This window comes from Pezoporus flaviventris, unplaced genomic scaffold (genome assembly GCF_033815535.1).
Source record: "Pezoporus flaviventris isolate CSIRO_AGI_PZ_B2104156 unplaced genomic scaffold, CSIRO_AGI_Pfla_v1 ptg000036l, whole genome shotgun sequence".
Classification (NCBI taxonomy): Eukaryota; Metazoa; Chordata; class Aves; order Psittaciformes; family Psittacidae; genus Pezoporus; species Pezoporus flaviventris.
Window position 1 is genome coordinate 12,404,904 of NW_026892584.1, and position 27,344 is coordinate 12,432,247.

At 36.8% G+C, this 27,344-nt stretch overlaps 1 protein-coding gene across 1 annotated transcript in view; it reads left to right on the forward strand.

The window, feature by feature from the left end:
* The window catches only part of MUC6 (mucin 6, oligomeric mucus/gel-forming), a 70,396-nt gene that overhangs the window by 17,945 nt on the left and 25,107 nt on the right, over positions 1-27,344 (forward strand). The window contains 18 exon segments of the mRNA XM_061464246.1: positions 6,269-6,331; positions 9,399-9,639; positions 11,238-11,364; positions 12,534-12,621; positions 13,735-13,844; positions 15,615-15,822; positions 16,978-17,100; positions 19,432-19,552; positions 20,428-20,566; positions 20,730-20,834; positions 21,183-21,255; positions 21,523-21,660; positions 22,448-22,609; positions 23,526-23,620; positions 24,242-24,374; positions 25,267-25,516; positions 26,629-26,681; positions 26,787-26,896. Coding sequence (XP_061320230.1) covers positions 6,269-6,331; positions 9,399-9,639; positions 11,238-11,364; positions 12,534-12,621; positions 13,735-13,844; positions 15,615-15,822; positions 16,978-17,100; positions 19,432-19,552; positions 20,428-20,566; positions 20,730-20,834; positions 21,183-21,255; positions 21,523-21,660; positions 22,448-22,609; positions 23,526-23,620; positions 24,242-24,374; positions 25,267-25,516; positions 26,629-26,681; positions 26,787-26,896 — 2,339 coding nt within the window.

Sequence of the window (27,344 nt, forward strand, 5' to 3'; positions counted from 1 at the left end):
TTATTCCTCTCCTTATCAGATAATGATCATAATTGGTGTATTGTCTCTTCGTATCTTGCTTTTGGGTATAATACTAAATTTGTTCAGTAAATGAAGTTTATAAGTGTTTGAGCTGGTACGAATAGAAACCAGTCTAAAAACCTTGTAAGAATGATAATGTGCTGGAGGAGGTTTGTGTTTTCTTTTTTCTTTTCTTTCTAAATGGCATTTAGGTGTGTTGAACTTGATAAAGAGGAGATCCTGTTTGGCGGGTACTCTGCTGTTGCAATTTCTGCAAGCCATGGGAATAAGGGAGGGCATTGCAATTCTATATATAAAGCATCCAAGCTTGAAGAGGTAAGCCTAGCAAGTGGTAGCAGTGGTACTGCTCATTTGGAACGCAAGGTAGTGCTGAGAAAACCTCTGCAGTTAGGGCATGCATCATGTTTCCGACAGTAGTACTGCTCATCTTCTGCAGTTTTCTGCAATCTGCTGGTAAGTTTAAGATGCTTGGCTTTGTCTTGGTATACAATTTGAAAGAAAATACCCATGTATTGATACAAAGTGGGTGACTCCATTGTAATATTATAAAACGTGAGGTTCAGGTCTTGCTCTCCTTTCCCACAATCATCAGAATTAAGTTTACACATTTTCCTCTCTCTTACTGCATCTTAGAACACAGCTGCACATTTAGTAGTACATGACTGAAATGGAACTATTTGTTCTTAACTTTTTTTATAAGTGTGGTTACTGATTTGTTGGATCATTCCCTAAAACTGGTTTCCTAGATACAAAAAATGTATTTTTAATGTATTTACATTGTGTTTCTTAGCTGCCAAGTGCCTTCATTTTTCAGATTTTCAAAGTGCTCTAGTAATGTCACTGTGGAAGCTGTGTATCTTCTATGTATAGTGATGGTCAAAACCTTTTTCCTTTGTTATGCAAACTGCAAGAAGTAGTAAGCATGAGCTATGTGATTGCACTACATTTTTGAAAAATGATGTGATAGAAAGAATCCTATGCTGGAAAACAGGCAAATTATTCCAGTCTAAAAATTTTACATGACTCTTAAGGTATTCCTGCATATATATTATTCAATTAATATATATTCAATTCATATATTTTATGCAATGAAATTCTTGAGTATTTTAAAGAGGTCTGTCTTTTTTTGGTCCAACCAAAATATCAGATGACTGAGTAATTTTTTGAAGAGACTTGACAGGTAAATTAACTGACTCTGTAGCTACTCTGCCTTCTTACTCATTCCTTTTGCAATAGTGTTTTCAGTGAATTCTTTGAGAGTGAACCTGATTTGCCATGGTTTGGCAATGATTTCATTTCATCTCTTCTATATAGTCTCCGTAACTATAAATCGTTACAGTTCTGATTTCAAGAACAGGTTGTGAGCTGCTAAATAGCATAATTCACTTGCTTTAGTTTGAACAAAGTTAAAATTATTTCTTATTCATTGCGTTTACTACGCTTAATGAACCATATAGTTCAAATTGCGTGAGGACATGTATTACTCTTAAATCATTGACTTACTTAAACTGTACCACTGAAAAAATTAAAACATAAATAACTCGGCCCTTTAGTAGACTCACAGAACAGGTGTAACTGCACTCACTGTATTAGCACCATTGCAACCAAGATCAAGTAAAGTACCTGACCGTGGGTCCTAATCCCAAATGCCGATGCCTGTAAATTCTTAATCTGCATGACTTCATATGATAGATAAGTAGATGCAATCAAACAGAAAATTACTGTCAACTCCTACTCGGCCATAGGCTTTCTCGGCAACTACAAATAGAGCCTCATCTATAAGGGACTCTGTTGTCTAGGATAGAGATTCAGCTGATTTTAAACACAAAAGCCTAAAAGATCTAGAAAATTCAGTGCAGTCTTCTTGCTTTGGTATGTATCAGCATTCTGGAGCCTTGAAATGCTGTTTGAGGTTGCAGACTATGAAAACGAATAGAAGTTTCATTCTGTCAAGTAAGATTTTGCAATCAGACAATTTTTGGAGGCATAACTGTAAGAGGTTGATGTGGATGCCAACATGCAAGATGCTAGTTGTTTCAAACTCTAGATCCAAATCTTGTCTCTTTAGAATGAATTAAATCAATGCAAGTACTCCAGTTCTCCTCTTCATGGATTTCAATCCAAATTCCATACATTGAGTCTGTCTCTAACTAGAAATGTATATGTTCTTTGTAAGGACATCTACCAGATTTCACATCGGATGTAAACTAGAAGACACACTCCCTATTTTCCTTAACTAAAGAAAAGCAGTAAACATGAATTAGCCTGATTTAAAAACCTGCAGAAATTTAAAACCATTTAAAAACTGTTAATTGTAGATTTTACTTAATAAGAGATGATGGTACATTGATTAGAGGCTTCAGCACTTTAGCTATTTCAATAATATTCAAAACTGCATGAATCCTTATGAAATATTTATGTAGTCATGATAGTTCTTCTTACTAAGTATGTAACTAGGAAGTTACCTTGATTTATGCTGTTCAGACATCTTTTTTTTTTTTTTTGCTAAAGACAAAGGAATTTAATAATTTCATACAGTAGAGAAATCATCATGAATATGTGCAATTGATTGAGTATTATGGTCATGACTCTAGCACTACCCTTGCTGTTAAATTTCCTTTTAGGCTTATGTAGTTTATTTTAAAGCTCTTGTCTTTTCCAGAACTTCTTATTTCAACGTTTCTTTTTGTCCCACATGAGAAGAAAACCTGAACCCTTTACAGAAAAGAAATCCTTAATTGTTTCTGTTTGGAAGTATAAAAGGTTTTAATTTCAATGTTTTACATCAAATGAAAATATTTTGTTTTCATTCATTTAGCTGATGTGAAATACATTGATTGAAGTCATTACAACATAAAATTGTATTTTCCCATTGGGATATCTCATAGTAAACGTGGCATAGAAAGGAAATTATTTCTTCACAGTAAATCAAGTTCCCTGTCTGGATTGTATTGCTGTCAGACTGACCATACAGAATCTGCACCTTGACAGGTATAATTCTCAAGGAAATGAGGCCAGCTGGAGCAGAGTAGGAATTGAAAGTTAAACTTCCTTTACCTAAGAAAAGTGAAAGTCTGTTTAAAATTCTATTGAGCAATTCAAAGTCAAATATTTCATGTCAGTTCAAAATCATCCCATTTCCCAAAGGAATACAGAATACTTGCAGTAATAGAAAAATGTCAGTCAGAAAGAATTCAGTAGTTTAAAAATCATTTACCACTAGGACAGCATTTTCAGTAGAGAATTCCTAAATGGTTGCTAGATACAATTTCTGCATGGGGCAATAGCACTTGCTGCATCTATGCAATCTGTCATTTCATGTGGTTGTGAATGGTTAATAACATTGCCATGAAAATTTAATCATCTCTGCAGAATTGTCAGAAAAAGAATGTAAATGCTGAGAATAATTACCATACTGTAATTAGTTTAATAGTTTGATCTGACAGGATACAGACTGATTGACAGATATTCAGCGAATGGCCCTGTATTTGTTTTACCAGCTATTGTTTGAGCAAAACTTTATAATGGATTTCATATCCTCAATTATTTTCAGTATAATTGTTGCCTGCCTCCAGTATAATTCAGGATGATTATTACATTCAATGTTTGAATCAGAGTAGCAAACCTGGAGTATTTGTAACATTTTGTAACTGTTTGGCAAGCTTAGACTTACAAATTTTGAATTTGAAAAGCTTTGTAAACCAAACTGTTCTGGTCTAAAATATTTGTTCATGAAGTATTAGACTTCTGTTTTACATGAAGTTCTCTGGATAGATCTCACTTGAAATAATGTTTTAGACATACCTTCAATTTCTGCAAGTCAGATACCCTCTGGAGGCAGCTGTTACATGCTCTCAAATTGCATTAATATTGTGTTTGTAGTTTGGGATTAAACTGTAGCAATTGCAAAACTGTTAAACCAACAGTAATAGATTATCGAAGAAATGGACGTACCAAAATAAAGGGGTTCAAACAAGGCAGCAGCAACTCTAGGTGTGAAGACTGTTAGCTCGATACCCACGCAAACTGTCACTTTTTGTGGTGTACTTCTTGTGATGCATGGTTCACTGGGAACTTGGAAGGACAGAGGAAGAAGCATTCTGTGTTCTGGAGATGCTTGCCGAGTGCAGGCTGATCGAAGAGGCTGTACTGAAACACTGGCAAAATTTCAAACGGTTATTTGCCATTGCTAACTCATTATAGAGGACAAGTCAGAGTGAGTAGGATCTACTATGATTTTGAGGAGCGTGACAGGCAATTGTGGAAGTAGAAGTGCTGGCCATGCAGTGAGTCTATATCGCAACTCAACAGCTAATGAGATTGTTTTGTGCTACATCTTTCTTGTAGAAATGTTCTTGTTTAATTTATCAAGAAGTTATTATGCTGGTACCTTATTCCAACTTAGAAAAAATATGTTATGTTGTACTCTTGAGTTTCACTTTTTGTTTATAGAGCACTGTCCCACTGAAATGGACACAGTATCTAGGAAGAAGGATCGAAGGAATACATCTCGCTGGACTTCTGCCTTGGCATTTACACTGCAGTTACCTAAGGTTTCCTTTACACCAATGGAGGGAAATAAAATTTTTGTGTCTAATCCATTTGTTCTCTGTTAAGATACATATTTTGCAAGTCGGATTGTACTCAGCAAATCTGTATTTACTTTCACAGCCTGTGAAGAGAATATAGAAAACTGGCTGAGATATATGTCATTTAAAGCTATTGGAACAATTGGGGTGGGAATACTTCTGAACTTACATCCTTGATTTATTTCCCTTCTGTCTAGATATTCATTGTATACAATTCCACCAGTGTAGTATTTTATTTCTTAAAAGCTTAGAGTAGTTTATGCAGATAACATCCTTTAAAATGTGTTCTTTCAGAGAAGAACAGAGGCAGAGACTGACAGAGAAGTTGGAGATGTCTGGATCTCAGATCCATAGCAAAGGCATGTGCTGGAACTCCAAATTGCCCTCTTGTTCCTTAACGTAGCATGCAAGACAGAACTTCATCTGTTTTCCTACAGTCCTTGAAATATTACATGATAAATACTACATCACATCAGCAGCACAGTGTAAAACTGGCTTGAGAGTCCCTTACAGTTAGTGAGCTCCCTAGAGGCTTTTAGTGTCTTCAGTATATAAGGAACCAACAGAAGCCCGCAGAGCTTGGCCTGCATATGTATGCAGACTTGGCCTGATTTATGTAATTAAAGAAACCTTCTGCCGTAACATTTTCTCTGTTGAAAAAGATCCTAAACATATAGCAGAGAATTAAATGGTTTCTACAGGATATTTGCTCCTGTTAAGTAAGAAATACTGGACCTGACAAACTTTAAAAAAGAGTAGCCCATTTCTGAAGCCTACTGGATACTTTTTCTTACAGCTTGCTTTGGTTGTTGCTATCCAGTTACTTACTCTATGGGAGCTCATTCCATGCATGCACTACCTCTGTTCCTGCACAGGGCTCACTGCTTGTAGACTGGCTGTGGCAGCCTGTTTTGCCACCTGTTTTACTCTCTTTGCACTTTGGACAGGAAGCAAGCTGCTAGGTGAAAGAATCTTCGGGTATGTATGAGGACACGGTGCAGTTACATGCATGCAGTAGGTCTGGGTTTGTGGTGGAAGAGGGATCATACTGTACTCCATATTTGCTAAACAGTCCTTGGCTTCTCATAACCAGAACAGGCTTTGTGAATAAGAGGTGTGTGGAAGGAAGCAGATAACAGTTTTCATCATACTGCCTTACCATGAGCAGCAAAAGTGAAAACTAAGGCCTGGGGATTTCCCACTGTTCAGCTACAGACCCCGCCATTCTTGTGAAGAACACATGGGATATTGCTTCTCCCACGTTTTCCCCGTTTTGGCTGTTCCCTCCACTACTTCTACCCATATGGTGGAATAAGAATTCCAAAACAGGAGGAAAGTTTTATTCCACAGATTTCTAATAAGGAACAGAGGATTCAAGGACAAAGTGCAGGAAACCCCATATTGTACGGGATTTCTGGCAGCTTTTGGTTGTAAAAGCTTTTGTTTGGTAGTTTTATCAGTTGTAGAGTCATTTTTTTATTACAAGATGAATTCTGTGGTTTTCCACTATAATTTCTGCTCAGTTTTGTGTGGCAGGACACCATTTATATCTGCTGACACTGCTTTGACTTGTGCCATGTTTGAATATTTGTTTATTTATTTTTAACTTCCTTGTGCTCAGAGGATATATTCTTCCTGTTTTGTTTTCCCTTTCACAGCTTTTGAAGGAAATTATTGGCCTCACTTTTTTCTCCAAAACCAGAAAGAATCTCTGCAAAGAAGTAAGTGCCTGACCTGGTGTTTAACATTCATATTGCAATTCAGTTCAGCATCAGTTCTGTATTGCAGAAGATGCTGTAGAAAGCGCATAATAAAAATAAGTCCTTGCCTCAAGTAGCATATGTTTTAAAGCATTAGTTTTAGAAATCCCAAATGAAGAGTTTGCTTATAAAGCACAGTAAAATAAGTTGTCTCGCTCTGGTAAGTTTTAGGCTGAATGGAAAGTGCTTTAGTGTGCCATGCTGAGGTTTTGATGCCTCAGGATAGAAACTGTGAAGCAGTTTAGTAGCCTTCCACATTTAGAAATTTGCTACTGAGGTAATTGGTGTGATCTGCTTGGTTTTCATTCCTGCACTTAGGTTAACATTCTCTAAGAATTCAGGAAATGGATTCTTTTGATGCTGCAAAATCCAGGAAGAGAAATAAAGCTGATTAGAGGCTATGAGATTATTTTAAAGATTGCAGGTTAAAACAAATTTATGTGTAAGTGAAAGATCAAAATACAGGATAGTTCTTCCTCACCTTTATAGCCAGCAGCCAGTGTGGAGTCAGGGTTTGGACAGATCTTCAACATCCAGCTGTGCCAGCTGAAGCTAATTTGCTGCAGTTCTGGTAGTTTCCCAGTTTTCCTTTAGCTCATAAGAATGGCCTGTGTGCATGAACCCATATCTGTAAGGAAAATTAACTCCAGCCACCTACTTACTGCAGATTTGTGCTAGTCCTTCTGAATCTAAGAAATACAAAATATAGTAAGATACCACTATCAAATAAAAATGTGTACCATGCCAAGGCATAATTAATGTATTAGCTTTAAAGTAGTAAAAATTATAGCTATCAGAAATACTGTTAGGAAAGTAGGTATCACTAAAATATCAACTCACAATTAAAGTGGTAACATTTGACAGTAGTGATTGTGGTATTTTCTGTTACAAAGAAATTTTGCTTTGATTCAAAAGGAGGCTGGACAAGTACTTGGAAGTCAGAGCACAAGGAGGTTAAGCAGACAAATCCCAGCCTCACAAAATACCCTGAACTGAAAATAATTGTAGATTGAAGAGTATCTGCAGAAGCATGCATGCCTGACCTGATAGTACTCTTCTCTTCGGCAGTCTCCTGATGATCACTGCTGGAAATAAAATAAGCAAGCTACATCAACACTTGGTCAGAACTAATACAACTTTTCACATGTTCTTTTCTGAAGAAACGTGAGGCACTGACTTTTCAATTTAAATTTAGTTCATTAAACATTTAGTTTCCCACATCCATGACAAGAATGAACAAATGTCATCATGATAACATACATACAGGGTGTGCTGTTCCCCTACTAGATCTTTTCTAAAATAAATGTGTATATCAGTCCTAGTATTCTGCGCATTATCATATTCTATTTACAGACATTCTTCCTAGGATTCCATAATCTTAATATTTTATATTAAAATACTGTGCTTTACTGTTGCCTACTGGTAAAAAGCAACTCTGTACTGCAAAAGTTGCTGCATTTCAGTGGTTGATAGTGAAACTGTTAATCTAGTTTAGGGAAAATGCAGAGATCTAGAACAAAAGAATTCTATAAAATGCAAATTTATTATAATGAGAAGCAGAGTGTGGCTTGAATTAAGTGAATTCTCATTCAGCATATGCATAGAAAAGCTACATGAAGTTCATCCTATAGGTAAAAATAGTTGAATTTGTGACCAGACAAAAAAATAATAAAATTCAGCAAGTCATCTCTGTCTTCTTTCTGTTTTTACAACAAGAGGAACAGTAGGGCATGGATATACACAAAGTAAAGGAAAATCTAGGTATCACTTAATAAAACTGAACTCAAAAGACAAGTATAGAATCTAGTGTTAAATATCTTGAGTTATTGACATTCCTGCCATATTTTTCTGTAATAATATTTAAATAAAAACAAATACACCTACATTTATCGGAAGGGGCTCCTATTGCACTCTGACCATTGTGCAGCCCCAGCTAATCATTTCTTGACACACTCTGAAAAAGCTGGGATTTGCTGGTTAGTACAGCACAGTATATTACACTAGCTAGAGTTGGGCATGAAGAATCAGTAACAATTAGCCAATTCCTATTTTCCAGTCAGACGTTCTGGACAGCACAGAAGTATGGAAGAGGAGTACTTTTTGCCAACAGGTAACAGCTCACTGGGAAACAGTATTTTCTACTTGATCTGAATAAAACCAATACCACTCTTTAAGAGAGCAGAGAATAAAAATTGCAGGTAAACTTTGCAAAATTTTCCTGATACTTTATGCTTCTAAGATATATTCGAAGATACCTGAGCTTCATATAACTCTAAAAGCAAAAATAATTAAAAAATGAAAAGTAACTGAGTCTGGGCATGATTTTACTGACTTCAGTAATTCTGTCATTTTCAGAGGGACAGTTCAAATGCTTTAAGTAGGTATAGAAATATCTAACATTAAGTGCTAGAGTTATTTTTTTTCCAATGATTTATTTCAACCTCCTAAAATCTGTCCATTTAGATGAAAAGTGATTACTTTTTAAAAATGAAAACTGATCGAAACATTCCATGTATTTACAAAGCTGGCTGGAACTTTTTCACAGAAACAGACCCAAAATAGTGGAGACTTGCAAGCTGGGCTTTGAAGACTGTTTTCTGACATCTAGTGATCTGACTGTACAATGAATCATGATACAGTAATGCCATATATAGCTTTGCAACTGTGCCTGAAATGTTAAAGTTTTTTCCAGTAGCAAGCTTTCACCTCTGCAAACAGATTGTGCAGACTGAAGTAAGAAGATAAACATTTATATATTCCATGAAGGAGATGGAAGTGTGTTTCCCAAGCTAGAAGGTCTTCTCCAATTACAGTAAATAAGAATATTGCTCTGATTCCCACTTCCTGATTTAAAATTTTGAGGTTGTAAAAAAAAAAAAAATAGTCTAGGATTTTGCTTAGATAATTAATCTGAGTATAATCTTAGATAATTAATCTGAGTATAAATAGCTTTTCTTGCTATTTATAACTGAAACAGCAATCAAAATGTTAGGAGACCTAAATCCACTTTTCTCTTTCACTTTTATAGTTCTGAGCAAGGATTCCTGTTCTACCTGGGGCGGAGGGCATTTTTCCACCTTTGATAAATACCAGTATGACTTCACTGGCACTTGCAACTATATCTTTGCAACTGTGTGTGATGAAGCCAGCCCTGACTTCAATATACAGTTCCGCCGTGGGCTGGACAAAAAAATTGCAAGGATCATTATTGAGCTGGGACCTTCTGTTGTCATTGTTGAGAAAGGCAGCATTTCTGTCAGGAATGTTGGGTAAGATTCTGCAATTAATGAGAAAAAACATGTTTAAAGACAGCAGAGGGTCATATATATAGCAGTCACACTAAAGAAGACTACTTTGTATCAAAAATGAATCAACAAATTACAGAAGTTAGTACACCTGATGACTCTACTCCCATTTCTTCCTTTCAAGCATTCACACTCTATAGATGAGTATTTCATTTGCAGCTATTTGAATCAGGCTTATTTTCTGTAAAGGGATAAACTAATAACCTTCCCAAACCAAAACAGTTCTCACATTGAAACTAGTCTCCTATGTACTGCCAGTTTTCATATGCATATGCCTCTACTACAAGAACAGCTTATACCTTTTAGTAGATACTAGTTGAAATTCCTGTGTTTTGCTTAGAGCTCATTTTTTTTTTGAGACTTAGATAACTCTGAACCCTCTATGCTAAAGATGATATGTAGGTTATAAGAGAAACTTTGAACTGTACAACCAATAGAGAAATATCAGAAGGGCTCACAAAAAGGCCCTTGTGGATGAGACCGCTGTCTGTATACATTATTCCAAGGATTACTATGTCCAGAAAACAGCTGTTTTACTGAGGAATTACACTGATGGGAAACTTTGGGTTCTGCATCATTCATTCTTCTAAACAAAATGCTCCCATAGAAGGAAATGTTTCATTGGAAGTTTTCAGCATTTTTATCAGATAGACAGGCTTGAATTTTTGTCTGTGAGTATATGTGGGTACAGGAAATAAACTTGAGTGTGGATTGTCTGTATCTTCTTACACTTACCTGGGTATAATAACCATCATGACAAAAAGAGATCTTGAAGCTATACCTTATTTTAGCAAATTGTATTTATTAAGAAAAACTTTCTTTACCAGTTAATGTCTCAGGAAAACTATATAAAACTGTGGACCTAACCAAATGATCTGCATTTTAAATTTTTATCCTACATTCACAAGAACCAAAGGCTTTGGCTGACCTGGTCTAGTGCTGCACATAGCCCTTCTTCAGGTAGAAGTCTGGCCTGGGCAACTTCAGAAGGTCCTTTCCAACCAGCTTTTCTCTGATTATATCACATGCTTACTGACTATTTAGCAAAATATATTTTGTCTTTAATGTTGTTAGTTTGTAGCACTAGAATTCAGCTGCAAGGATGAAAACCTAATTTTGCTACAACATTCCCATAACGGGTTTCTCTAACCTTGTCAGGTTTCAGTTATAGCAATAATTGCTATATTAACAGACTGTAAGCTTTTCAGGGTAATCAAAATAATACTACCACACAAACTGTATTGTTACAAGTTCTTGAAACATATACCTTACCTATACCCTAATAAACCCAAACCAAGTGAAGATGCCAAGTGCTGTGCAAACATTTTCACTAGTATACTGACTATGCAACTGTCTCCTTGAGATTCTTCTATGAAACTGTTGACACTGATTTTTCAGTCAAGAGAAATTTTAATGTATCTTGAAATGCTACAGTTACAAAGGAAAAAAATCTATGTTGCTGCAAGTACTCAGATTATATATGTGTTAGATCCAGAAAAGATAACTAGTACCTGCTTAATAATGGTATGAGATGGTCAGTTTCTCTTCTTGCCTTATTACAGTGTCATTAAGTTGCCTTACACCAGCAATGGAATTCAAATAGCACCTTATGGACGCAACATTCGTCTGGTGGCCAAACTGATGGAGATGGAGCTAATTGTCATGTGGAACAATGATGACTATCTCATGGTTAGTAAAATCTTCTCATAAAGCAGAAGAGAAAATGCTCACTGATTTACTGTAATGAGAAGATGTCTTTAAGCTTAATGGGTGCTTTTTGCATGTGTTTACTATTTGGATATTTATTCTTTTCCTGCTTCATCCATTTACCTTGAAAAAAACATCTTGGCTTTTTATATCTGCGTGTTCCTTTAACTTCCAGCTTTGGTATGTAACTAAAGCCACCAATGTTGAGATTTGTGGGTGCTTTCACAAATTTTAAACTTTCCTCAAGCTATTCCAGCAGCTAAAAAGTTTTGCTAAAGAGCTGTTGAAGTTATTTAAAGTTGTTCAGAATTTCTTTATGCATAGTATATGCCTTAGTCTTGTCATTTCTACTATGCTTCCCCCCACATCTTTTTTTTTCTTTTTCAAACATGTGGTGCTTTTACCAGCTCTTTTTTTTTCTTTTTCTGAATCTTGTCATGTTTTCCCTCCAAAATGACTGATATATTTTAGAGAAGAGGATACATTTCCTCAGTGTGAGAAATCACATAGTCTCCTTGCCACAAAAGACACTGAATTCTATGCTAAAACAGAGAGATTGTTATGTGAGAGGTTGTATTGGAGATTTATCAACATTGCTATCACACATATAACAGGAAATGCTACTGCAATTGGTATGCTCTGTATCCTACCTACAATCAAATTATTTCCTCTGATCTAAGGTTTTTATAAAAATGCATTGATTGTAGCCAGTAGTAGTAGTATAACCACTTTATTCTCCAGAGCAGTAAATAATTGAATAACCTTCTGAAACCAGTTATTCTTTCTGTAACTTTCAACTTCTTAAGACAATGAACCTGAAATTCATGCTCTATCAACAAAGATATGAGCAAGGCAACAGCATCATTTCCTTTTCTATTTTTCTGGTTCCTTAGAATATCATTCCCTTCAAATCTCTGCAAATGCCTTTTATTTTTTTCCTAAATTAAAAAAATCACAACAATCACTACTTGCCTATTTGGTAAAAGAAGTTACTGCTTCCAAAATGTTTCTTCTAGCCAAGTCACTGAAAGTAATGAGGAGGATCACCTTTAATTGGATCCTTGAACTGAATGTGTTTGAGAAAAGTAATGCTTTATAGATAATTTTACTTAGGGTGATCCTTTTAAATATATTGCTTTGCTTTGTTTTAGGTTTTGACTGAAAAAAAATATATGGGGAAAACCTGTGGAATGTGTGGAAATTATGATGGTTATGAATTGAATGAATTTGTGAGTGAAGGTAAGCTCTAAGGACATATTGCGTGGAAGGACAGCTAGTTAAACTGAGTCAAGGTGGAAACTGAATACTGTACTAACTTTGCTCTAACTGCTCACTCAAGTTTTTCAGAATTGAGTAAAGCACACCTATATGTCACCAACATACTTGTCATTTGATTATGCTACACAGTATAATTTGGTATGGGGTCCTCAGACAAGTGGTAAGGAATCTTATATTTCAGAAAACTGTGATAAGGTCTACTCTCTCACCTAACTTTCAGAGCAGTCTAGTTGTATAGCAAGGCACAGTAAGTGAAATAATTACATTAGGCAGAAGTAAGAATGAGGCTACAATAAAAAGAACATAGTGAACAAGAACATTAACAAGTAATGTTTCCAGTAAGGATGGATCTTTAGAACAAAATAGTTGGTGCAAGTACTTGACATCAGCACTCTATGTAGTTTGGGGGGTTCACTTCAGAGTCACTCTAATCTGTTGAACTAATGCCCATTATCACTGGGAGATCGTTACACATGCTCTTGGAGCACATCTTCTGCTTTATTTTTCACCTTAAAGGAGCTCCACAATGGAAATAAAATTACACGGAGTGGGGATGTTCAGAAGATTAGCTTTAAAAGCACACTGCTACTCTGAACTCCAGTGCCAGTGTGGGGGCATTAAATTTCACAGTAGACTAATCTCGGATCAACACTGCCAGATGCAGTTATCTAGACACATCACAGAAGAGAATTCTAAAAAGTATACAGTATTTTTGGGGTTGTGATGAGTTTAGCCCTACATGTAAGGGAAAACATTAGAATGGGGATGAGGAGAAGACACGTTACTAGCTGGTGAAAGATAACACAGCTGGCAGGAAAACAGTAGCATCTGGCATCATGTAAGATAGTAGGTATGATATATTAGGAAATGGCTCAGAGAAACCATCAAGGTGATAAAAGTATGCTTTACTGAATAGACTCCAGGTAAAGGGTGAAACAGGTAGTTATTTATCAGGTAGACTAATTAGTAGGATATTGCACAATCAAAGAGTAGAATCTGAGTTTTCTCCCTCACAGCAATAAACAATGTCCATGTGGGCTTTTGCCTGACAAAATACAAATGTTCAATTTACAGGTAAATTGCTGGATACATATAAATTTGCTGCATTACAAAAAATGGATGATCCATCGGAGATCTGCCTGTCTGAGGAGATATCAATTTCCCCCGTTCCTCACAAAAAATATGTAAGAAAGATCTTCTTTGCTTTTCTGCAGCATGATTCTTAACAGAGGTACAAAGATAGAAACCAATAATGGAGAGGCATAAAACTGACTTCCGTGAAAATGGGTAATGTCAAAATTTGTATGGAATGACATAAGAAAGAAAAGGAGTTCTTTGCATTAAAATACATTTTGAAAAAAAAGCCCTTGGGCATTTTTGAGGCTGCATTCATATCAGTCATCTAAACCTAAGAGCGCTTAGCCCACAGCTTTCTGAAATTTCATGCAAGTCATCCCAGGAAATTTTTGGAACCAGTCAAAGAACTTTTAATTAAATAAATAACAAGAGACCTGACATTATAAGCTGTACAGACTTGAGACGTTCAAGAATACCTATAACATATTGATAATCCTAATTAGGACGATCCTGTTGTTTTACCAGACATTCCCACACAGATTTTGCATTCCCACACAGATTTTACAGAATCATAGAGTGGTTTAGCATAGAAGGGATCTCTTCAGATCACCTAGTCAAACCCCTCTGCTCAAGTAGGGTCAGCTAGAGCAGGTTGTCCAGGCCAGTGTCCTAGTTGGTTTGGAGTATCTCCTGCATAGATCTACCAGGCTGAGGAAATGGAAACTGCACAATTTCTCTCACTATTTTTTCTACCTAGGAGGTCATAAAGTCACCATATATCTAATGGCAAGTACTCATTGCTATCCTCTGTAATTTTACATAGAGTGATCATGTTCTTTGGTTCTGTTTGTGTTTCTTCACAAGAATATGATCTTACTTTGCAATTCTCATATACTTGTATATAGTATACAGGTTACTAGTAATTACAGAATTCTTAAAAATTTCTCTCTTAAAATAGGAGACTTTCTTCTTTTTGCCTTAACAGTTTCATCTTATTTTTCTAGCAACCCAAGAATCTCTTAGTTAGAACATAGAAACCATTCCTCTTGCTAAAAAGTTACGGTTTCTACTACAGAGGAAGAGCCAGCTGGAATTCAGAGATTCACAGAATGGTTTGTGTTGAAAGGGACCTTAAAGATCATTTAGTTTCAACCCCCTCCTGTGGGCAGGGACACCCTCCACTAGATGAGGTTGCTCAAAGCCCTATCCAGTCTGAGATTCTCCTTTTCCCAGAACAGGAAAACAGAAACATTAGTTTTGTGACATCCCTTCCGCATGAAGAGCAAGAAAAAAGGACAGGAATTTCTGTGGGTCGTGTGAGGAAGATTCTTTATTGAAGAAGCGGGTTGTAAATATTACTTGTGTTCACATTGAAAAATTACTTTGATCGGGTGAAGAGCTTCTATTGCCTGGGAGGTTTAATCTTTTTACATTTTTTCTCTTTGAGGCCTTATACTGCAGTGGGCAATGTGATAGGCAACACAAACATATCAAAAGTTTGCTCACAGAGGAATGAACGTTGTTGTTGTCACATCGGGGATCTTTGTCCTGAAGCTGAATCTCTATGAGATGACACCCTCCCTGCCTGTAGCGTTCTCAGCCACTTTTAGGGGGACTGATAGTACAGAAGGAATTAATTCCTTTTCAGCTTAATGAGATGTGGAACTAATTCAGCACATCAAGTCCTTCAATTATACAACGGATTTATATTCCCTTCTATTAATGAATTTCTCATGCATTTTAAGTCAGATACATATTACTAAACTGTAAGGGAAAACAGAAAAGAAACCAACAAGAAAATCATAACTAGCAATGATGTTATACTGTGGTTTTCACATGGTGAAAACACTACTAAGAACAATTTTCTTTTTATTTAGGCCATGATCTGCTCTCAGCTACTTAACTTGGTATCGCCAACATGCAGTGTGCCAAAGGATGGGTTTGTCGTTCGTTGCCAGCTTGATATGCAGGACTGCAGTGAACCAGGACAAAAGAATTGCACTTGCCCTACACTGTCAGAGTATTCAAGGCAGTGTGCTATGTCCCATCAAATGGTATTCAACTGGAGAACTGAAAACTTCTGCTGTAAGTTCAATCATTTTATTCATAGGAGAGTTTACTTAACCTTGCTATATCTTACACACTCTGTGTACGAATGAGGATTAAGTGATAATGAAATAAACTGTCTCTAATGTCTTGAATCATATTATTTTCTTAAGAGTAACACTGTCTTTTGGTAAAGTCTTAAGAAGAAGAGCATGGAAATTTCAAAGGAAAAAACTTTTAAAGGGCCTCTGAAGTCTTTGAACCTATTTTGCTAACAATTGCCATAGCCCCTTTTATTCACAGGAGATTTTCAGTAGTCCATTTTCAGATGCTTGGCCTTTTTACTTACAGCTAATGACTGGAAAAAAATAAGAAGCAAATCTTCTATTACTCTCCAAGCTGTACATGATTAGACACACTTTTCTTTCAAGTGCCTATTTACTATCAAAGTTCTGATTAATTTTCTTGCAGTCCTTCTAAATCAACATGAAACTTCAATCTATAGTCAGTGCTATGTAGCAGGATTCATTGTTTTATAAGAGAATATGCTTATCACAAAAAGAAAGTCAAAAGTGACTTAAGTTTAGGTTACTTCTAAACCAACTCACACATTAAATTACCAGAGATGCAGCTCATATCAAAATTTAAGAATTTAAGAGTTTGTAAATCAATGCAAAATAAGCAAAGGTAATTAATTTTTTAGTCCTTATTACTTCTTTGTCAGTCTCATCTCTAACTGGCTCTGTTTCCCTACCTCACTTATTTTTACTCTTTCAGATAAGATTGAATTTATCACATTTATATATGTTCTATGTTCCATATATTAAGATTTCTAGGTAGCTGCATTCTGAAAAGCATGTCTGAGAAGCAGGAGCTATACAGAAGACAAAGAGCTGTATTCTTTAAATTCTTCAAGCACTACGGAAAATCTGGTTTGTGGTAGTTTACTAGACTGCAATACAGCCTGTTTGCTGTTCTTGAAGCTTCTGAAAGGAGTTTCTAATAAATAGGGATGAAGAATGAATAAAAGCTAGAGTAAATATGGTGGTAATGATGAATATTCAAATATTGAACTGAGTATTAAAGCAGGATAAGAGAACATTAGTGCCAGAAATCACAAGATCTCCATCCTAGGTGGTAGATGAGATATGTGTTTACACTTTAAAATCTTAACACTTTCACTGTTTGTTGCAGCTGTGGGAAAATGTTCTGCCAACCAAATCTATGAGGAATGTGGCTCACCATGTATTAAAACCTGTTCCAACCCAGAGTACAGCTGTTCCAGTCACTGTACCTATGGTTGCTTTTGTCCAGAAGGTATTCTGTATTTATCGTATCTTAAATGGCACATACAAATGTTTCTGGCATATATCCAGTCAAGTGTACTAGACTTCTTAATAATGAACTAGCAGTGCATTTCAGGGCACTGTGTTGCTAGAACTGCCATTTTTCATGTAACATAATATAACTGAAGTCTTGAGTAGTCATGGTCCTTAAAGGTCCTTGATCACTATTTACAAGAACAGACTGGGAAAGCGTTTTCCTTACAAAACCTCAATATGTGATGGAATTATTATATGCTGCCTTTTTGAAATTCTGTGCTGTAATATACATTGAGTAAGCTTTAATTAATTTCTTCCCCTAAAGAGGTATCCAGCATTTCAGGGCACAAGCAAGAGGTAGCATACTTCAGAGAATTTTTGCAATAGTTTGGGCATTTAGTAAAATCCCTTTAAAGTAGTTTAAAATTAATTTCCTGCAAAAAAAAAGTACTGACTATTGTTTGCAATGTTTTTTGAAATTTCACAACTATCTTATAGGCCGGTCAGCCTCACCTCCATCCCTGGGAAAGTGATGGAACGCCTTATCCTTGGTGCCATCTTAAGGCATATCAAGGATAAGAGGGTTATGAGGGGCAGTCAACATGGCTTCACCAAGGGGAAATCATGTTTGACCAATCTCTTAGCCTTTTATGAGGAAATAACACAGTGGATGGATGATGGCAAAGCGGTGGATGTGGTCTACCTTGACTTCAGCAAAGCATTTGACACAGTCTCCCACAGCATCCTCACAGCTAAATTGAGGAAGTGTGGTCTGGATGATCAGGTAGTGAGGTGGACTGTGAACTGGCTGAAGGAGAGAAGCCAGAGTTGTAGTCTATGGGGCTGAGTCTAGTTGGAGGCCTGTAACTAGTGGAGTGCCTCAAGGGTCAGTACTGGGACCAGTATTATTTAATATATTCATCAATGATTTAGATGAGGGAATTGAGTGTACTATCAGCAAGTTTGCTGACGACACTAAACTGGGAGGAGTGGCTGACACAGCAGAAGGCTGTGCTGCCATCCAGCGAGACCTGGACAGGCTGGAGAGATGGGCAGGGAATAACTTGATGAAATATAACAAGGGAAAGTGTAGAGTCCTGCATCTGGGCAGGAACAACCCCAGGTTCCAGTATAGGTTGGGAAACGACCTGTTAGAGAGCAGTGTAGGGGAGAAGGACCTGGGGGTCCTAGTGGACGACAGGATGACTATGAGCCAACACTGTGCCCTTGTGGCCAAGAAGGCCAATGGCATCCTGGGGTGTATTAGAAGGGGGGCGGTTAGTAGGTCGAGAGAGGTTCTCCTTCCCCTCTACTCTGCCCTGGTGAGACCCCATCTGGAATATTGTGTCCAGTTCTGGGCCCCTCAGTTCAAGAAGGACAGGGAGCTGCTGGAGAGAGTCCAGTGCAGGGCAGCTAAGATGATTAAGGGAGTGGAGCATCTCCCTTATGAGGAAAGACTGAGGGAGCTGGGTCTCTATAGTTTAGAGGAGACTGAGGGGTGACCTTATTAGTGTATATAAATATATAAAGGGGGAGTGTCACGAGGATGGAGCCAGGCTCTACTCAGTGGCAAGCAATGACAGGACAAGGGGTAATGGGTACAAACTGGAACACAAGAGGTTCCATTTAAACTTGAGAAGAAACCTCTTCTCAGTGAGGGTGACAGAACACTGGAACAGGCTGCCCAGGAAGGTTGTGGAGTCTCCTTCCCTGGAGACATTCAAAACCCGCCTGGACACATTCCTGTGTAACATTATCTAGGTGTTCCTGCTCCGGCAGGGGGATTGGACTAGATGATCTTTCGAGGTCCCTTCCAATCTCTAGCATACTCTGTGTTTGTGTGTGTGTGTGTGATCTTCCAAGGTTATTGTGCTGTGGGTATTTACATCAATATCATAACCATTTTAGAGTAGTCAAAAGTAATTTGTTCTGAGCTACATATTTAAAACTAGACTTAGTACTCTAGGAAAAAGAAGGTGTCCATTCTTCAAAATTTCCAATTTAATTAGTCTTATAGCAAAGTATAAAATTTGAAAAAATTACATTCAAGCTCACTCTTATTTCAAGTTAAATTAAAATTTCAAATAAAGACAATTGCCTGCACTTTCATATAACAAAGTAGCCAAATGCTGTTATCACTTGTAAAGAGTCAGTTTTATTTTAATTAAGAGAAAATGCCCTGTACATTACATCTCTAAGTATGGGCACTGACTGTGCAAGAATAGCATTCTCAAGCTGAGTTAGGAAGGCATTCAAGCTATATTATCTTTAGTGCTAAGTGAGGATATGGAAAAGTATTTATTATTTTGTTTACTGTCTTTGGCAGGAACAGTTCTTGATGACATCTCAAAGAATCGAACATGTGTTCACATTAAGCAGTGTCCATGTACACTGAATGGGAAAACATATGCTCCCGGTGAGACAATGATAGCAGCATGTAGGACCTGGTGAGTAGCAACAGGTACTTTCATGAGAGGATAAAGAGCATCCTCACGAAGCAATTGAAAGTTTTAGCTTAACTTTTCAGAGCTGCAAAGATTTCATACCATCTCCAAGGCCACCTTCTTGGAATGCCACAAATCGTATTATCTGTAATTGAAGATGTACATGTCTCATTCCAGATTAATCTGTACAAATATAAATGCTCCTTTAGGCCACACAAAACAGTAGCATTTTTATCTCCCTTATGAAAGTGGAAGTAAAATTAGTACAAAATGAATACCCAGTGTTTTCAGTTTCTTCCTTGCAATCTCAGCGTTTCTGATACCAAATCAAAAAACAAAATTTCTGTTTTGCAGTGGTAAATAATTATGACAATTTTTTTTTTATTTTGAATTATTTTTTAAATTGGAATAATTTTTTGTGTTTTACATCTCTTGCTACCATAATTCTAATAAGTAGAAGAATAAATAATGCAATTTGATCATCAGAATTGTAACAATGAACACTTCTCATGATTAGTCTATTCAGGAAAGTTTACTGACAATACATATGAGAGTTCAGCAACTTTCAATTAAGATGAATGACTTCAGCTGATAATCGTACAGAAAAAAAAGCACTGAAAGCATAAGGGGAAAAGTGAAACAAATGACATCTCCTATTACTAGGAAGTAGCTTGAGTTTTTGGAGGGTAAAAAAAAGAAATTTCAAAAAGGTGGAAATAAAATTTCAGAATGTACATGTATGTTACACTGTGTTCACTAACGCATTTTGCATATTGATCAGCTACAGCAAAAATTCCAGACATAAGGATCAAATCCTCTGATGGTAATAGTGCCTTAGTATGAGAATAAGCTCACACAGAATTTCTTGTTTTCCTTAGTAAATGTACAATGGGTCAATGGAACTGCAAAGACTTGCCCTGCCCTGGAAGGTGTTCACTGGAAGGAGGCTCCTTCGTTACCACATTTGATTCTAGATCATACAGGTTCCATGGGGTTTGCACTTATGTTCTTATGAAGGTAATTTCCTGCAGTCTAGAAATACACAATGTCAAATGGACATATTTGAATCTGTCTTTGGTTTCCTATTGGAACACAATCTGAGGTCATCCTATGACAGAGATTTATTCTACAAATCATTGTTATGCTGACACAGACTTCCCTTTTCACTATTTTCCTCCAGAGTCCCAGCCTGCCACACAATGGAACTCTAATGGCTGTATATGAAAAGTCCGGTTATTCTCATTCTGAGACATCACTTACTGCTGTAATTTACCTGTCTACAAAGGTTAGTATTCCCTCCACAGGTTCTATCCAGCATTTCAGTAACCAGATTAGCAAAATAATACTTAAAATCATTGCTGGTAGCCAGAACTGAAAAAATGTAGGGGACAGGTACTAAAGATACGTTCCAGTTCATACGTATGCAATAAAGATCTCAGCTGACACATCAGCTCAGGAAGTTAGAGTATTTTCAAAGTGAAAACTGAAAGCAATGTGGGATAGCATGAGAAAAAGCTTGAGTCAGTGTTTTCCTATTATATAAGTTACTGACAATACAGTTGCTTAAGTTAAAGAACATATGAATACCATCAGCACAGATAATTACTTCTTATTCCATGTCCTTTTCTTACAGGATAAAATTGTGATTTCTCAGAATGAACTCCTTACTGACGATGATGAACTTAAGCGGCTACCTTACAGATCAGGTAAAGAAATGGGAATATATGTAAAATCCAAATAATATTAAATGTCTGGTTTACACAGCCCAGCATCTCTTCTCTCACAATTGCCAGTAGCAGAGTTTTTAGAGGAAGCTTAAAATCTTTCCCATTGCATCTGTCCCTCTATGGAGAGTTGTGTGTGGAAGAAGGTGACTCATAGAATTCTAGAATACTTACATATGCATTGAAATAATTACTTTGCAATATTCTATGCATCAAAATTTCTGTTTCTAAATTTCCTTGTTCTTTTAGGAGACATCACTATTTTCAGACAGTCCTCAATGTACATTCAAATGTATACAACCTTCGGGCTCGAACTTGTAGTTCAGACATCACCTGTGTTCCAGGCCTATGTTAAAGTTGGACCACAATTCAAAGACAGAACCCTAGGTAAGAAATCTGGTCCCCATGTGAAGGAGAAAAATGTAGGGAGTGCGAATTTGAAAGTAATTTTAAGAAATTAATATATTTCTTTTGCTAGTAACTTTGAAATCAAAAAATTAGATAGTTGACATTTTTCATATAGTATAATACTTCACATGTTTTATGTGTGCCTTTTTCAATATGTGCTTTACTTCACAAGAACAGGTAACAAACTGGTCTGTGTGGTCTCTACGTCTTGGAGCATGCGGTTCTTTGAACAGAGTACATGATCACTGTAAAGATAATGAGCCTAAGAATTTAAAAGCTTCTCAGCACCTGATGGAGGTGTTTATTTTTATTCCATAGCAATATTAGCCACAAAGGCATATCCCGCATTATAATTGTCTGTAGGAAATTACAGAGAGGCTTTGGCATTAAAAAGAGTCTAAATGTATATTCTTTGTCTTTACAGATATTATATACATAAGAAAACGTATAACTGCAAAAGTATTTCATGGCCTTTCTCTTTCATATGATTTAAAAACACCAAAAAAGCCTTTTCTTCTAAAAACAAGACAAAAACTTCTCTATGAATTTGTCATTGAAGTGGGCAGTCTTAACTTGAAGAAGCAGAGGCTCAGTGACTGAATGTGTACATAATCAAGATTCTCTTTCTGGCTGCTTGACCGATAGTATTCATTGACAGTCCATATAGAACTTTTGAATCCATTTTCTCACTATTATAGAATGAAACATAGACCATTGTGTACATTATTTAATTTCCCCCCATCCCTTGCATTTCTAATGTTATTAGGTTTGTGTGGCAATTACAATGGAGACACTACAGATGATTTCATGACTAGCATGGATATCACTGAAGGGACAGCCTCCTTGTTTGTAGATTCCTGGAGGGCAGGAAATTGCCATCCTGCTTTAGAGAGAGATACTGACCCTTGTGCTTTGAGTCAACTGAACAGTAAGTAGATGACCCTGTTGTAACTGATCTCTCCAGCCATCCTTGTCTGACTCTTTCATAAGCCCATACCAAGTGAATGAGAGTTTGAGAGGAGCAAAGACTGAGACAATTGAACATCACAAATTCTGTCACTAACAAGATATTTCTGATGTCTAGGATACATAGAATCATAGAATAGTTAGGGTTGGAAAGGACTTTAAGATCATCTAGTTCCAACCCCCCTGCCATGGGCAGGAACACCTTACACTAAACCATGTCACCCAAGGCTCTGTCCAGCCTGGCCTTGAATACTGCTTTCTTGGGCAACCTATTGCAGTGCCTCACCACCCTCACAGTAAAGAACTTCTTCCCTATATCTAATCTGAACTTCCCCTGTTTAAGTTTTAACCCGTTACCCCTTGTCCTGTCACTACAGTCCCTATTGAAGAGTCCCTCTCCATCATCCTTATAGGCCCCCTTCAGATACTAGAAGGCTGCTATGAGGTCTCCACGCAGCCTTCTCTTCTCCAGGCTGAACAGCCCGAACTTTCTCAGCCTGTCTAGTATATATGCTTATATAGCATAGATCTAGAGATCTGGGATTGAGATTATAAATGAGAGGCATTTGGTGATATTCCAGTGAAATTGCAGTGTCCATGGATATCTTGCTCAGAAGTGCTGTGAATTAAATTTTTGCCTTCTCAAGTCTCTGTTGCTATTGGTTTAACAAAACAAAAAGCTCTACTGAGCTGTTTGAGCAAAAGTATAGTCTAAAGTATAGTCTGCAAGCTAACAAGCTAAGAAGCTGCCCTTTTGTTCATCATTGCCAAAAGCTCAACTACAGTGGTGTGTCCAGACTTTTTTTTTCCAAATTATTTTTATTTTTTTCCTTTTTTTTATTTTTTTCTGTTTAATGTCCACATTTTACTTTCATTAGAAATATCTGCTGAGACTCATTGCTCCATTCTTACCAAGAAGGGTACAGTGTTCGAGAAATGCCATGCTGTGGTGAACCCTATTCCTTTCTACAAGGTAGGAAATTATGATAGATGTTGTACAGAGGGAGTCCAAATATGGACCAAAACATCCTAATATAAAGTATCCCACTCATTTGGATCAGCAGTGCATAGAAGCTAAGGAACTGTGTTTTTGAAAGTCATGCCTCCACCACACTAAAATTCGGCAATAGGCACCAGTAACATCCATATGAATCAGAAGGTATTTTTGCTCATGCTTCACTTCTCCTTGTCGACAAGTTTAAATATGCAAAGTATTGATTTTCCCATGTGCGTAATTGAGCTCATTCTACTTGCGAATCTCCACACAACATTTTGAAAATTAAAAATGAAAAGCAGTGCATAAACAAAGGCATTTTTTAGGTGCTAAGTATGTTTTATTCATGTCAATATTTTTCATCAGTTATTATGCAATAATATGTATTTTGCCTGACTTTCCTTTGCAAGTCAGCGTAGAATCACTTACGTTGGAAAAGACCTTTAAGATCATAGAGTCCAACTGTAAACCTGACACTGCCTACTGCTAAACCATGTCGCTAAACAAGAGATCTACACAGCTTTTAAATACCTCCAGGGTTTAGCACTTCTAAATGTCTGCTCCCTAGTAACTGAGTTTTCTCCATGTATTTGGTTTCAGAGATGTGTCTACCAAGCCTGTAATTATGAAGAGACCTTTCCTTACATTTGTTCTGCTCTGGGATCATATGCACGAACATGCAGTTCAATGGGTTTAATCCTTGAGAACTGGAGAAACAGTATGGACAACTGTAGTAAGCCACTGAACCAATTCTTTATAGTCTGCCATCAGATGAATGCATGCATACAGGTCTATCTGTTTCCACTTAGAATATTCCCATGTTTGATTCACCTAAACGAAACTGAGTAAGAGCAAGAATGTATTTTGAAACTACTTGCCAGTCATTAGAAAATAACTACTTATTGCTCAAGTCGGCCAACCAGCAGGTATAAAAGCCATATTCCCAGGAGCTGCTGGTTTCACCAATGTGTTGTAACACAGCAAAAACCATAAATGGTAAAGCAGTATTCTAAACAGTGTCCAAATCATCTTAATAGTAATGGGGAAAGTAGTGAACAGAAAAAACAGAGAGAAAAAGCAGAAATGGGATAACAGATGTCCAATTACTGAATACCCTATAGTCTCTTTCAAAAAAGGATTACATGAGGTAACTCGTGCTCTAAGGTGAGCATGTGGATGCTCCCACCACTTAAAAATTAAGTGATGGAATAGAGAGATTAACAAAGCTATACTGTACCTTAAGATAAGAAAGAACTAGGAAAAATTCTGCAGATGAGATTTGCTATTATGCAACTTAGACATAGGCAAAGGTTTCACAGTTACTCAAAAATACATTGGTATTTCTGCAAAGCTTCTCTTTGCATTATTTTATTCTAAGATACACAAAGGAGCAATAAAGTATTTAACCTTCATAAAACTTCAAAATAGCTACATGGTTGGGGTTAAGACCTGGTCTGAAATATTTTTTGCTAGAGCTCCACATCCACGGGAAGAGAATCAATAGGAAGCATTAAGCATTGAAGCTGTTGACACAATATAAGCAACATATTATGAGCATAGTTATCTTTCACAAGGAAGAGGATAAGTAAATGAAGTTTAACATACACCCTTGTCTTGTTTAACAGCTATTACTTGTACTGCCAATCAAACATTCAGCTACCACACTCAGGCATGTGACAGGACATGCTTGTCACTCTCAAACCGAGCCCTGGAGTGTCATCCAACTGACATCCCTATTGAAGGCTGCCAGTGTCCTCAAGGACTGTACTTGAACCACAAGAATGAGTGTGTTCGTAAATCTTACTGTCCTTGCTATTTAGAAGATAGAAAGTACATCTTGCCTGACCAGTCAGTAATAACTGGTGGGATTACCTGGTAAGTGTGTCAAATTTGAAGATTAACACACTGAAAATTGAGACAAGGGGTCTTCATGTGTCTCTGTTGAGGGTTTATGTCAGTAAGTAGCTAAGTACCACATAGCTGCTTGCTCACTCCACTTCAGCCAGATGCAGGAGAGAATTAAAAGGGCAAAAGCAAGAAAATTTGTGGGTTGAGATAGACAGTTCAGCAACTTTCTTTATTATTAAAGAGCAAAAATAAGCTTATTTAATAAGCAAGGCAGCATGCACAATTAAAGCTAAGTAAGGAATTAAGTCATTACTTTCCCTCAGCAGCCAGATGTTTAGACATTTCCAGGAAACTTGAATTTGTCATGCATAATGGTTACTTGGGAAGACAAGCACCATAACTCTGAACATCCCTTCTTTCTCCTTTACCTGTGCTTTAATTGCTGAGCATGATGTTGTATAGTATGGAATCTCTCTTTGGCCAGCTTGGGTCAGCTGTCCTATGTCCTCTCTCAGCTTACTCACTCTTGGGGCAGTGTGAGAAGCAGAGAAGGCCTTGACCCTGTTCAGCAATAACTAAAACAACATCATGTTATCAACAGTGTTTTGGTCACAAATCCAAAACATAGCACCATCAAGCTTCTACAGAGAAAATTAACTCATTTCCAGTGCATTCTCCCTTACTTTTAATACTAAAGGTCCATTTTTTAAGAAATCATATTTGCCCTTTCCTAAAATACAAAGATTCTTAAATGAACAAAAAGCATTTAACTTACCTTAACCTTGGAAATGTTAAGGAAAAAAGTAGAAGATAAAGAGCAAGATCTGATTATTCCTGGTAGGAGATGTTGTCAACAGCAAACAGCAGCATATGGACAGCTATATACAAGCCTCAAGAATTATTTGATAGGCCATCATAATAGTGAATGGCTTACTATTCACTTTCAAAACTGATGTTACTGTATACTACAAAATGTAAAAAGACAAGTTGACTCATTCCATTTTGAGGGATGCAGAGGAGCTAGTAACATAAATGAAACACTTCCAATGGTAAGAAACATGAAGCCACTTCACAAAAAACTAAAATGTCTTTCTTAGGAGCGAATTGCATTGAAATGCCTTTTTTTCCGCCCTCCCCAGCTACTGCGTTAATGGAAGGTTAAGTTGCACAGGCAGACCTCAAAATCCTGCAGGTATGGGTCTGATATGGTTTACTTAGAAACATATTCTTTTTCCCCATGTTGTAAAATTGCTACTTCACAATCTCTGCCATGTTTGTTTTTCTTCCTTTTCCCTAGAAAGCTGCAAAGCTCCTAAGAAATATATATCGTGTTCTGACAGTTCAGAAAACAAGTATGGAGCTGCATGTGCCCCTACCTGTCAGATGCTTGCTACTGGAATTGAATGTGTGAGTTTCACAGCTCTGCGATATTTATCCTCTTGAGAGAGAAAGAATGTTCTAGTTGTTATTTAGGACTTTACTATGTTCCTTCTAATGTTCCTTCAAACGAAATGAAAGGAGATATTTCTTCTAACGTGATACAGTTAAACACCAGACTTTTTTTCACAGACTAGACACTAAAAATTTACATATAGTCAAGAAGTGGTTAAAGGAATTAAATTACATAAATTAACAAATTAAATTTGATTAATTGAATAGAATAAAAATCCATTAAGGGTTCTTAGCTACATGGCTGTCATCTCTGGCTCAGGTACTACATAAGCTGCATGTCACTGGAAACTGATAGAACATGAAGTTTATGCTTCCTGTTCTATTCTTTCTCAACTATGTGTTGCTGATGGTCACAGGATGCAGGAGATTTAGGCTAGGTGGACTTCTGATAGGGTTTTCATTA